Raw genomic sequence first — 13595 nt, forward strand, 5'->3', positions numbered from 1 at the left:
GCAAAGCAGTCTAGTGTAAGCTTGGACATGTGTAAACATTACAAATATACCAAAAAATCAGGTTGAAAAAAATTAACAAAATTTAATCTATAAAAAATATTTTGGTATCATTGTACATAATGTATGTTATGAACCTGTGTAACTATAATTTTCATTTTGTATAACTTGTAGCTTTAATTTTCATTTGTATTATTGGAAAGATCTATACCAACACTTAATGATATATTGTTATGTTACTTTTGCAGGGCTTCCTTAGAAATCCTTCAAGGGGCTGCCCTGCCTAAAGAAAGTTAAAATAAATAAATGAGATATATACAAAATTGCATAGTTTTGTTAAATATAAATCTTGTTTTATTGATATTTTATAGTAACTACAAAAAAGATTACTAGAAAAATAAATGAATATTTTAAAGGAACTATTAGTGAATGAATTATTGCTTGTGTCAAGAAGTACATTAAATTCATTGAATTCTCGGTATTCATAATTTGTTGCGCCATCTATCAACTACGCGAAATTGGACGAAAAATAATGCATCATGGGTATTTGTCAACATGTGCCCGTATTGCTATGCATATTGCAAGTAAATTATTTAAACCTGGAAGTGCCCGTATTGCAATGCGAATTGCAAGTAAATATTGGTAAACTGATAGGATCGGATATTTCTTTGATTTTGATGCTGTTTTCAACCATGGTAAATACGTGCGAGGTGGCTAAGTGTTATTCTCATACATATAAGATATACCACTGCCATCGCATATACTACAGCGATCGCACAGGGTCCAACAGAAGATGTCGACGAAAGTGGCCCTTTCAGAACTATATCGCTTAGTCAATAGATTGTGAAATTTATTTCGAATACCGAGAATTGAATCCAAAGAAGATTATCACAACATCCCACAATACATTATGAGCATAACATTGTGTTCAATGTCACCTTTATTCAGGCCTTTTATTATGTGAAACCTGGGTTTCTCTGCCGGAAGACAGTTTGACCAAAATTATGCTTTCATAGCATATCCTGAAACGGTCCCATAGCGTACATCGTACATGGACACATACTGTACACTCTGCTGATTGCGTTAGTGGAGAGAAAACATGGATGTGCTGTTCGCATTGCGCATTATATTGTGTGACAGAATTTTGGTCAAAATGACTTCCGGTAGAGAAACTCAGGATCCACATATTAGATCAGAAACCTCAGATATTGGGCTGCTACAGAAGGTATGTTACATATTTTTATAACAAATTTCATAACATGATTTTAAAAAGTTTAGGTTTAATGAACACGAGAAAATTACACTTAGTGTAGCTACTTCATTGTACTCTTACTACGAGTAAACACATAGGAATCACACACACAGTAGTCGGTACACACATTCTAGAGTCACCACGAAGCCACTCTAGGGCAGCACAGCAAGTGTACCTCTAGCAGAACAGCAGAAATAGGAATCTGGTTGTGTAGCAGTGAATTGTGGGATGCTGTGAACATCTTTCAAATGAATCATTCTATTGTATCTATTATCAGCACACTGTATTGAAAATTAAGTACAATTTAGGATTACAATGTATTACAAGGTAGTGCTTGTAGTCCCCCACCTCTGAACTCCCCAGGGGCATAGCAAGAGCATCAGAGGCCCATGGAAAAGGAGCAGTACGGGCCCTTTTAACCAGGGTGGGATTTACCTTATGGATTTACCTTATGGGGACCCTGGGCCAGGCCAAAATTTGGAGGCCCCAAACTCACATACCGAGGAAGGCATATGCACTCAAGTCAGTGGCCAAGCTTTGGTTTATGTATACAGGGGGACCAACATATTTTGTTCTGATGTTACTAGGATATTTGTACGCGATAAAAAAATCAATTTCAGACTATTTTAGCCCCAGATCAACATGAAATTTTCTATTTGAATGCGTGCGAAATGCGGAAAATTTTACAATTTTGCCCTCATTTTGTCAAAAAATATGCTGTCATTGGGGTTAAAAGAAAAATTCATAGGGCAATTTTTAGGGTCCTGTACCCGGGCCCATCTGGTCGAATGGTAAATCCGGCCCTGCTCTCCATTATCAGCACTTACTTAATTTTCGCTTTTGTGCTCTGGGCCCCTGACCCATCAGGGCCCATGGACTTAGTCCACCCTCTCCCCCTGCTTGCTACGCCCCCTGCTAATTCCTAACCTGACACCAGGCCCAATATATGCATTTCAAAAGAACATGGAAGATCAGTTAATTATCAATACTATAATATGTTGACATATTTGATATTTTAACATCTATTACCAACGGTGGCACTAAAATAAGCATGGATACCCAGTAAAACCCTGAGGAAGTTGAGGGAAACATAGTATTTACATCCCCTCCTTTAATGAACCAAGGGCTTAAAAGCAGAACAGGCTATGTCCATGTCCAAAATTGATTTTCTGAATTTAGACATTTCAGCCTTTCTGTAAAATTAAAAATCCTGGTAAAAACAGCAATTCTCCCATTCTTCTATCACAGATTGCCGGGCATGTGTGAATCAATCCGTATGTGCAATATTTTACGTGCAAATATGGCAGTGTCCCTGGGCAGTGGCGTAAACTTGTAAATGTACCGATGGAAATATTTTTTGCCGACGAAAGTGAAGAGCAAAAAAAAAAAGAAAAAGAAAAGGATTTTAGGCGGTACCTACATAAACACATGTAAAATTCAATTTCATTGAAAATTTTTCATCATTTTTTTTTTTAATTCTCCCCTTTTTTCTGTCACCCTGGGTAAAAAATAGTCTATTGTTAACCCAAATTTTTTTTCACCGACGGCCTTACATGAACCGACGGCCATGACGATCTGGGGGGCACCGGCCCCCTGGCTACGCCACTGTCCCTGGGTGAGGTAAAAGTTCACTTGATTTTGCATCTGGGCAATTTGCCTAAAGCTTGCTACGGCATCAAGGCAATCACATGCTATTGAAGAATGTGTCCAAAATTAAACATTTTTGGGGCACCAAGGCAAAAAGGCATAGGGCACCCAAAGCAATAGGCTTCAGTGCCTCTGGTTACTTTTATCCCTGGGTGGAGTTCAAATACACATTTGGAAGGATTAGTTTTCCTATGTGGACATGGTACATAAATGTGTGATGACATTGCACCGATCAGCAATCTTGAAGGACATCAAACTGATATCACATGTTCATGTGTCATTTTTTCACACCTCTGGAAAATGTTTCACCTGAAAATATTTTTCCAATGATGCAGACCCCACCCCTCTGATTAGGCCATTGGTGTCCACATACCATACAATGCATCCACATATAGTTTGAAATGCACCTGATGTTTATGAAATGTGGTGAGAGATATATAAAAACTTTATAATTGCAACATGATCTGAGCCAACCATGCCAAATGAAGCAAATTTGAAATTGACCTTTTTGGTAAATCCTGTAAGCCTTAATTCCCGGGTAGACCTATGATGTTGTCATGCCGATGTGCACATCGTTACTGTGCACTTCACGACTTAAAAATGCGCAGTAACAATGTCCTTGAAATGATGTGCACATCGGCATGACATCAAATGATGACATCTCAGGTCTAGTACCTGCACCAGGCTTATAAGATTTACCGAAAAAGTCAACTGAAATAAAGACTAAAATAGGGAGTAAAAAACAGTTAAAATATATTCAAGAAAAGTGGCAGCATAAAACAGTTTCACATTCATTAACTGAAGGATTTCAAAATAAGTATGCTTGCTTACTGGGCAAAGTCAATGATGATGATGATGATGTCATGACATTTAAAAAATTCCTCTTTGGCTTAGTTAGATCATGATCACAAATAATACATTCCAGATGAATACAACCGGTGCCACACACTTTAAATATCAAAACACACAAGTTAACAAATTTGCATATACGCTGACAAAAAACCACTCTGTTCTACAAGCTAGACCGTCAACCTAGATTTTATTTTTTCTGTTTTTTTTCCAAAATCCGCTGGCCAAAAGTATAGTTTAGGGCATGGTGGCGCAGCGGTCCAAGACTCTGACTCATAATCGCAAGGTAGCTTAAGGTCATGGGTTCATATCCCAGTGGTGTCAATGTGTTATACACATAGGGCAAGGCTCTTCACCCCTATTGCCTCTCCCCACCCAGGTGGTACCGGCCTTTTTCAAAGGTAACAGAATCGCAGTTGAGGTGTAATAAGCTCCCCAAAGCAAAGAAGGAGTCTGGTCCAATTGAAAGAGATATAGCCATTCTGACCTGTGGGAATTAAATTTGTCCCCTTTAATTTATATATATAAGAGTTTGTTTGACAGAAATTTCTGTATGCATGTAAATTCAGCTGTTTTGGGCAAAAAGTAGATTTAGTTTGGTTTGTCCACGTGTAGAACAAGGTGTTTTTTCGTCACCTAATATCAAATTAAAATTGAAATCTTCCAAAATAGCTGCGATTGGATATTGCTTTTCTTTGAAATAATTATTGCTTGATATACATTATTATTGTGAGCAAAATTTGATTTGCTTTATAGAAAGTTTAAAGACTGAATGTAATACTACACCGTTTACTAGTGAACCATTTAAATGTTACAATAAATATATATATTGTTGACCTGTGACCTAAAGAAGATTATCGTTATCTTCATGATTGTTGTATGAAGCAACATGAAAATAATAAAAACCTACATTAAACACAAAATATCTTTTTAAAAACATTTTGTGTTTGATGGGAGTTTTAGCATGGTCTCTGCTGTTAGCTCACACTAGGGGGCTCTGTCACATCTGAACCAACCCCTTTATTTTCTTCCATTTTCTGATCTGGATTGGGGTTCGAATCTTGATTTCCTCCTGAAGTTGGAATGACTGCAGCAGATTCCTGTTTAGCACCTTTGTTTGATTCTACATTAATATCGCCCTCTATTGCTTGATTCACAGCGCCCTCTACCGTTTGTGATTCTACAGTCTTTTCAGTCATAGGAGAGTTCTGAAGCTTGTCTGTAGATGTACCTGAAGTCTCAGGTGATGATTTTTCTGAAGCTGCTTGGTTTGTTGCTATGACAACAGATGGCCCATTTTGATTGATTTTGTTTGTATCGTCTGTTTTAAGGACAGTTTGTTTGGTGGGACTTTGCGGAACTTGAGCTTCCTCATGGAGCTGTTTTTCAAATTCATCCAAATTCCCAACTTCTAACTTATTGACCAACTCTTCCAATTTCTGGGACTTGCGTATCTCATTTTCATGGATTATTGTGCAGAGATGTTCTGTGAGAGCTTCCTTTGTGTCTTCAGCTTTGTGAAGCTGCATTTTAGCTGCCACAAATTCCTCTTCAGCCTTTTGATACCTTTTCCTTTTCAAAAACAAACAAAAAACAAAAACAGAAATGAATTTAGTATTGAAGTTTCTCCAATGTGGAAGTCTTAGTTGGCAGTGAACAAGTTCTGAGAAACCATTTGTACAATGTAGATAGGCAGGACTGGGTGAACAGTTAGTTTTCATGACCTATTCATTAAAACCATTATTTCCAGCTGTCCTGCCAGCTTGCACTGAGTTAAGGGCTTTGGTCCTTGGTGGGGATATTTCCCAAAATCATTTGTGAATTAAAGTTTCAAACTATGTCACCAAATCACCATTGCACATGCTCTAGCTACAGTCCCAGAACATGCTTGAAATCCAACACTAATCAGTCACCATGCGTGTGCAAAGACATTGAAGAACAGTAATGTTCCACCGCAATCCAATTGATCCGGAGGGTGTCATCATCTTCCGATGACGTCATACCATCCAACAAAGGATCGATTAGTATACACCATTGAGAAATGCAACAGACTGGATTACCAAAACTGTATGGAAAACATGAGTTTTTGGCTCTTAGCGGAGCTAATGGGCCTAAGGAGTCCAAGTCGATGGTAGCCATATTTTAACTCATTTTTCGGCAACTTCCGGCGCTGCTTTTTTATACTAAGGCTTTTTTTGTATGTTATATCTAGATATCACATTGGGTTCTAAGCTTTGCTGAGTTATTTTTCAATCGATTGCACTCCTTTAGAGGTGAATTTGGGGTGGGGAAAGTACTTATTTTGAAGTGAGAAAAGTCAAAAGTCGTCATGAGAAACAGTCATTTCTATCGTTTTGCTTGGTTCCCTGTATGCGCTAGAGATTATTTTGGTCTGAGTAATTTAAGTTGCGAGATCATGGCGGGAATTGACGGATTGCACTATTTTTCTTTGGAAAAGTGACCTTTATCATGAATTTTTGCGGTGATCTCACGTGGCTAGAAACGTGATTGGATGATTCCTTTGTCCAGATTGTTTATTGAGTTCTCGGGAGTTTCGTCACCATGGGACAACACTTCAAAATATTTAGAGACCAGCGGCGTAGTAATTTAGTTAAATTAATGCTAAATAACCAGGGTTGCCAACAAATTTCAGCTTGAATGGCGGGTCAAATAACCGAAATGTCGCCCAATTTTTCTCTTTACCATTGGTTTATATGGGGCAGGGAAAAGTCGCGGGGAAAATCTTCAAAAGTCGCCCAATGGGCTACAAAATTGCGGGTTTGGCAACCTTGAATCCATGGTTATTTTCTATGCATGAGGTCAAGGTCGTGATTTTCTACATTCGGACTTTGAATACGCCGGCTGGTGCAGCATGGCTACTTTTGATAAAATAATTATCATGAAAATAGTTTACCAAGATGATTAGGAAGAAAATAATGTTCGAATGATACCATTGACATTTTCACAAGGGCGAGGTGGAAGGAGGTCTAGCTATGTCACTAGTTGCTTGTAAATCTTGATGATGATCCCGGATGACGATCACTGGAATATAATAAAATGCATACCTGCCACACGGCAATCCAGGTACCCGCCAGGGACATGTCCGGCGGGCCGGTCATCGCTGCTAGCGCTGCAGTAGAGCACATGCATCGCAACCTAGCAAATATTCATTCCATAGGCCTACCGGTACCCAGATACCAACCCCAAGCAATGCGTGAATGCAACTCGCTATCTATGACTGAGAGCCCCGGCCAAAGCATCGGGGGAAAAATACTGAATTTTCACCAAATAAAAAAGGAGAAAGAACCCTTATAAAGGAAAAGATAAGTGGAGAAATCTTCAATTATATTATTGAAAACAAATTACAATTTAATAGGGCCGGCTACATCAAAGAAAAGTGTAAACATGAAACCATGTCGAAGCTATCGTTATTCGTAGCTTGGTTTACATCAATATTCACAAATATGCTAGATTTTACAGCAGATTAAGAATCAATAATGATGACTTTATGGCTGAATTTATGAAAGCACCAAGTTTCTTGGAGTAAATTGACGAAAATCACATAGCAATTTATGTGGACGAAAGCAAAATTGTCGCCAAAAAATGATAAATGGTCCGATCTTTCAAAAATAATGGTCGCCGGAAATCCATCAATTTCATAACTTTCACCAAAGCAACCTTTTTCATGTTTCGTATGAACATAGGATAGAGTATATTTTACACAAAACTGTTAAAATAAGGACATTTTGTTGTCTCAAATAGTCGAATCTGAGCATAATAGGAACGTCAAAAAAGAATATATTTCACCATGTGGAAAATTTTACGTACTTGCTATATCAAGCCTGTATGACAAGCTCAACCGGCTGTGATTGGTTCATTATGCTATTAATAAATATTCATAATGCTATTGGGAGCGCTGAAGTAAATAAATAGAAATAAAATAATATTTAAATAGTGATCTTTAGGCCTACTTATGAAAATAAAAACACAATAAATAAAATAAGAAAATGCAAAATTAATGTGATGAAATAATAAACACAAAATAAAAGTGAAACAAATAAATTTGATTGAAATGAATTTGATTGAAATAGATGAAATAAAAAAATTATGAAAAATCCTAATGAAATACCTTGAGGGGGTCCAGGAGTTGGGTTGGGGGCATAAGCATAGTAATGTCATAAGAATTGTTCACCTGACCTTAAAAAAATTTGACCCCAAGGTGTTTTTTTTAAAATATTTTAAGTAAGTTAAGGGGTCATGACCCCTTGTTTTATCTGTCATCCGAGGTAAAATTACTAAAAACTGTTGTATGGGCATGAAACGTGGTGGGTACAGTCAACATTTTTGGAAGGTCATTTCAGAGTCTTCCGAGGTCACCCGGGGTCATGTGAGGTCAAATTTTTGGAAGGTCATTTTGTGGGTCATCCGAGGTCACCCAGGGTCATCTGAGGTCAAATGACTAAAAACTGTCGTATGGGCATGAAACTTAGTGGGTACAGTCAACATTTAGAGTCAAATTATTGGAAGGTCATTTCGGGGTCATCTGAGGTCATTTAGGGGTCATCTGAGGTCAAATTACTAAAAACTCGTATGGGCATGAAACTTTGCGAGTACAGTCAACATTTGGAGTCAAATTTTTGGAAGTGCATTTCAGGGTCATCAGGTCACCCAGGGGTCATCTGAGATCAAATTACTAAAAACTGTCGCATTGGCATGAATCTTGGTGGGTACAGTCAACATTTATGGTCAAATTTTTGGAAGGTCCTTTGGGGCCATCCGAGGTCACCCAGGGATCATCTGAGATCAAATTTTTGGAAGGTCATTTTGGGGTCATTCGAGGTCACCTAGGGTTCATCTGAGGTCAAATTACTAAAAACTGTCGCATGGGCATAAAACTTGGTGGGTACAGTCAACATTTAGAGTCAGGTTTTTGAAAGGTCATTTCAGGGTCATTTAAGGTCACCCAGGGGTCATCTGAGGTCAAATTACTAAAACTGTCATATGGGCATGGAACTACGTGGGTACAGTCAACATTTAGATTTAAGTTTTTGGAAGGTCATTTCATTGTTATCTGAGGTCACCCAGGGGTCATCTGAGGTCAAATTACTAAAAACTATCATATGGGCATGGAACTTGGTGGGTACAGTCAACATTTAGAGTCAAGTTTTTGGAAGGTCATTTCAGGGTCATCCAAGGTCACCCAGGGACATCTGAGGTCAAATTACTAAAAACTGTCGCTTTGGCATGAAACTTGGTGGGTACAGTCAACAATTATAGTCAAATTTTTGGAAGGTCCTTTCGGGCCATCCGAGGTCACTCAGGGATCATCTGCGGTCAAATTTTTGGAAGGTCATTTTGGGGTCATCCAAGGTCACCTAGGGGTCATCTGAGGTCAAATTACTAAAAACAGTCACATGGGCATAAAACTTGGTGGGTACAGTCAACATTTAGAGTCATGTTTTTGGAAAGTCATTTCAGGTCACCCAGGGGTCATCTGAGGTCAAATTACTAAAAACTGTCGTATGGGCATGGAACTTGGTGGGTACAGTCAACATTTAGAGTCAAGTATTTGGAAGGTCATTTCAGTGTTATCCGAGGTCACCCAGGGGTCATCTGAGGTCAAATTACTAAAACTGTCATATGGGCATGGAACTTGGTAAGTACAGTCAACATTTAGAGTCAGGTTTTTGGAAGGTCATTTTGGGGTCATTTCAGGTCACCCAGGGGTCACTGAGGTCAAATTACTAAAAACTGTCGTATGGGCATGGAACTTGGTGGGTACAGTCAACATTTAGAGTCAAGTTTTTGGAAGGTCATTTCAGGGTTATCTGAGGTCACCCAGGGTCTGAGGTCAAATTACTAAAACTTGTATGGGCATGAAACTTGGTAAGTACAGTCAACTTTGGAGTCAAATTTTGGAAGGGAATTTCGAGTCATCCGAGGTCACCCAGGGGTCATCTGAGTTCAAATTTGTCCTAAATTGATTAATGTATGCTCTGCAAATGAGATAGCTACATGTACCAACCAACATGTGACCTGTCACATAATCAAATGATGTCACCTGTTGCGCATTTGACTCCCAAGAAAAATTACTTTCACTGTCCCAAAAAGCAAAGAGCCACAGCGCCATTGGTGCTCTTGTTTCTTGGAATTATACTATGAAAACTTTGAAATCTGATTATTGTATTCCTGATGAATCTGTTCAATAAGAAGAGTATGCTCTTTGTGTGAAAATGGCAATGTAGTTTGGAACTTATTCATAAAGGATTTGGGGGAATGCGGAAATTGTCAATTGATAACTTTGGAAATGGATACATTTAACTAAGTTTGAAAAGGTTTTTAAATGATTCAAGTATTTAAAAGAAGCAGTTACAAAGATTTAACTAAAGTATGAATTATGAACCAAGAAAGACCTACGCCACTTACTGTGCTTCTAGATATGTTCTGCTAGCCTCTTCTATCCTGTCCCTCAATATTCTGACATCATTTGTCAGCAAGTCTTCTATCTTGGCCAGCTCCTTCTGAATGTAGGCTAGACGCTTGGCCTCAGCTTGGGTTTTCTTCTTTCTGTACAACAATGAGTGACATAACTGAAAATATTACTTGATGTGTTGAGTTGATGAATACACGAGGTGCAGGGCATTAGCCAGGCGTCCAACCCAGTCTGGGATTCTGGAAGAGCGCCGCCAACGGCCAAAAAGAATACATGCAAACAATAGTTTTTAAGAAATGGCTCTATTACCTACACTCGGAAGTAAAAAAGCTTTAACAAAATGGTGCCTATTGAAGTTCGTACTTATCATAAAGTGCCTTTTTATAGACATTTAGAGGCTCTTAACAGTGGTTTGTAACATTCAACATGATTTCATATCGCAAAACGGCAATGACGGCCCGACGCCTCTCTAGCTATAAAGCCTTGACGAGGTGAGACCAAGGAATGTATCTGATAAACTCAATTTTTGAGTTCCAGTGCTAATATGACAGACCCTCCTTGGTACTAACCAATAATTATCACACTGTTGGAACCACCAAATGTAGCCAAAAAGTAATAATTCTTAAAACAGCAAAATGTCTTTCCTGAGCCACTTGCTTCTTGGACTGAAATAGAGTTCACCCTTCACAGCCCCTTTAGATGCCAGTTTGGGTTGTCACCAAACCAGATAAATGAAAGTCTAACCTGTCCCCTTTACTTGGCTCATTCCTTTCACCCTAGCAGTCAAGTTAGCTCAATCGATAAGGCGTTTGACTATGGTGCGAGAGGTTGCGGGTTCGAACCCTGGCGGTGCCTAGTACCCTCTCGTGGAAAAATTGAGTTAGCTTGAAATTCCCCTAGACAAGGAACTTACTGCTAATTTGTCTTGTTGTAACCCGGGAGCTGATCCTGGTTGCGATGATTATTTGTAGAATGTCTAGGGTGTGCGCTCTTGAAGCAGCAAAGTCCCTGAATTGTTGTTTAATGGTTTACGGAATGATGTGGGGCATTCAGGGCCGTAGCAAGCGGGGCGGCCGGGGATGCCATGGCCTCCCCACTTTTTGAGAAATTTGTTATGTTTTTCTTTATATCTTTGTTTCAATTTTCACATTGTGATGGCCGCCCCACATTTTTCAACCTTGCTACGGCCCTGGGGGCCGTGGTCAGCGACAACCTGTAAAGTGTGCTGAGGCTTGTGGATCAACGTCTAGGCGTTGTGCCTGTGCGTAGCGCACTATAAATCACTGCGCTTTAATAAAAATTTAATTGTATGTATTTACCTATCTGCTATAGCCATTGATAGCAATGCTTTCCTCTTGGCATTGTCAGACTCCATTTTCTTCTGTTCCTCCTGGAACCTCTCCAGTTTTGTAAGCTCACGGCTGGTGAAAGATAAATATAAACAAGTAAACCATTTGAATATCTTATTAAGGTTTGGTCTGCTCTGAATGTACCATGTAAATACCTGTTTTGTTTCATTTGTTATTTTGAATTTGAAAACAGGCAGAAACCTATTTCTAAGGCTGTTAATGTATACACTGGCAGTTGAAAGCGGTGCAGAATATCTCCATTACTCAATACCTGATTTTGGTACAGAGCCACAAACTATGCAACATTGTTCACTCTAGCATTTTTATTAAAATGCTTCACTCTAGCATTTTATAAAAAATAATATGTTCAAATGCTTGCTCTTGCGGGTGGCCTGTGCAGAGAACGACCTTGCACAGAACTACCTATGGGTCCAACAAAGTGTCCCAACAATGAATTTCTATAGTGTGAGGACACAAAAGAAGAGACTGTACAGTACACACTGAACATCACCAAAGAATCAAACTTCAAATTCACATACCTGAGTCCCTCTTTCTCATCCAGTTCCTCTGTCACAACTTCCTTATTCTCCACTTCCTCCTCCTCTGCCACCTTCTGTTGATTTCCACTAGAGTTCCTACCATCATGTCCTACACCCTCTGGCTTCCTCTGAGCTGCTAATGAATCTCCTCTCTCATTCACCACCTTGTTATCATTCCTGACTGGTCTACCCTTTCCTTTTCTTTGTGCAGGATCTTCATCAGATGTCGAAGATGGTCTGGGTCTTTGCTGTGATGCGGGAATCTCTTTTGGCTTTGACAGCATTTGATTTGGATTCAAATTCTCTGCATTTGGGGAAGAATTTGTGTTTGGTCTTGGTCCTCTTCCCCTCTGCGCTGTGTTCTTGTTCTGCATTCGTCTTGGTGCACCGATCCGTGCATGCTGGGGAGGTCGACGAAGTTGTTGGTTACTTCTTGTATGATCTGTTGTTAAAGGCAAAAGGAAATATCTGATGAAACAATGAATTTCAACAATGATGATCACTTTTTATAAAAAGTTTTATTTCAAGAAAGGCAAAAGATGTGATTGGTTTCGTAGCTTACAACATTATTAAGTTACTGTGTCTGTATCAAAAGCATACATTGATAATATGATGTAAGATGATTTAAGCTCTATTCCTGAACTCTACAAACCCTTAACCCACTACAGTTATCATTTGAAAAATTCAAGATGGCCAACCTGACTAACAACCCCAGCTCATATTTTCTAGTTAACTTCGGCTCAGGCAGCGTTTCCAGTATTTCTTTTGCATCGCAAAAACTGCTATGCACTTCTTGTTTTGTGTAGCATTTTATCAATTTTGCATAGCAGTTTTTCAGTGGTCATTGGGTGTACATGCACAAATTATTCCTGGGGCAAGGTGCAATAAACTGGTTGTTTTTGTGAGCATTTTTTGGCAAATTAATTTTGCTAAAGTGTATTTCTTTAGTTTTCCACTTGCAACCAAGCTTCCCAAATAACTAGGTCAAACAGTTAGGGAAAAATTGTAGTTTTACCCTATTTTGACCCATTATCAAAAAGAAATCGAATAAAAGATCCAAACAAAAATATGCACACAGTCATTATATTGTTCATTTTCTGCTCGGTATGCAGTAGATCAAGCTGGCCAGCCCAGTAAAAGTCATCTGGCTGGCAATCTACCCCCCCCCCCCCTTCTGATACACCACTGCTTGTGTCCTATACCTTGTTGTGTACATGTACCTCCATCTGACTCTGTTTTTAGCTGCATCAGCTGTTCATCTGTAAACCCTGTCCATGCCATCATTCACTCTCAGTTGTACTCATACATTGCAATCTGAAAGTAGACAAGCAAGTGTTTGATTCTGTTATCTTGACTCTTATTAGTGTCAAAATTCTGATCCATATTCCATTTTTGTACTAAGTCCGAAAGTTGAAACATCATGGCCTTCTCTTTCCTATCCTCACACAAAGGCCATGAATGGGGTATGGTACTTTCCCTAGTTCACCACGTAAACTTGTATGGCTCAAAATTCGGACCGCTCGCCATTA

General features: G+C 39.0%; 1 protein-coding gene across 1 annotated transcript; it reads right to left on the reverse strand.

The window, feature by feature from the left end:
• Positions 1-3966: 3966 nt before the first annotated feature.
• LOC140137815 (uncharacterized) lies at positions 3967-13274 on the reverse strand. Its single transcript, XM_072159598.1, has 5 exons — positions 13269-13274; positions 12067-12508; positions 11498-11599; positions 10172-10312; positions 3967-5317 (listed from the first exon to the last, which is right to left on the reverse strand). Exons 2-5 carry the CDS (start codon positions 12438-12440, stop codon positions 4723-4725), a joined length of 1212 nt encoding a protein of 403 aa, XP_072015699.1. The 5' UTR covers positions 12441-12508; positions 13269-13274; the 3' UTR covers positions 3967-4722.
• Between the last annotated feature and the right edge of the window lie 321 nt (positions 13275-13595).

Source organism: Amphiura filiformis, chromosome 17, assembly GCF_039555335.1.
Source record: "Amphiura filiformis chromosome 17, Afil_fr2py, whole genome shotgun sequence".
Lineage (NCBI taxonomy): Eukaryota > Metazoa > Echinodermata > Ophiuroidea > Amphilepidida > Amphiuridae > Amphiura > Amphiura filiformis.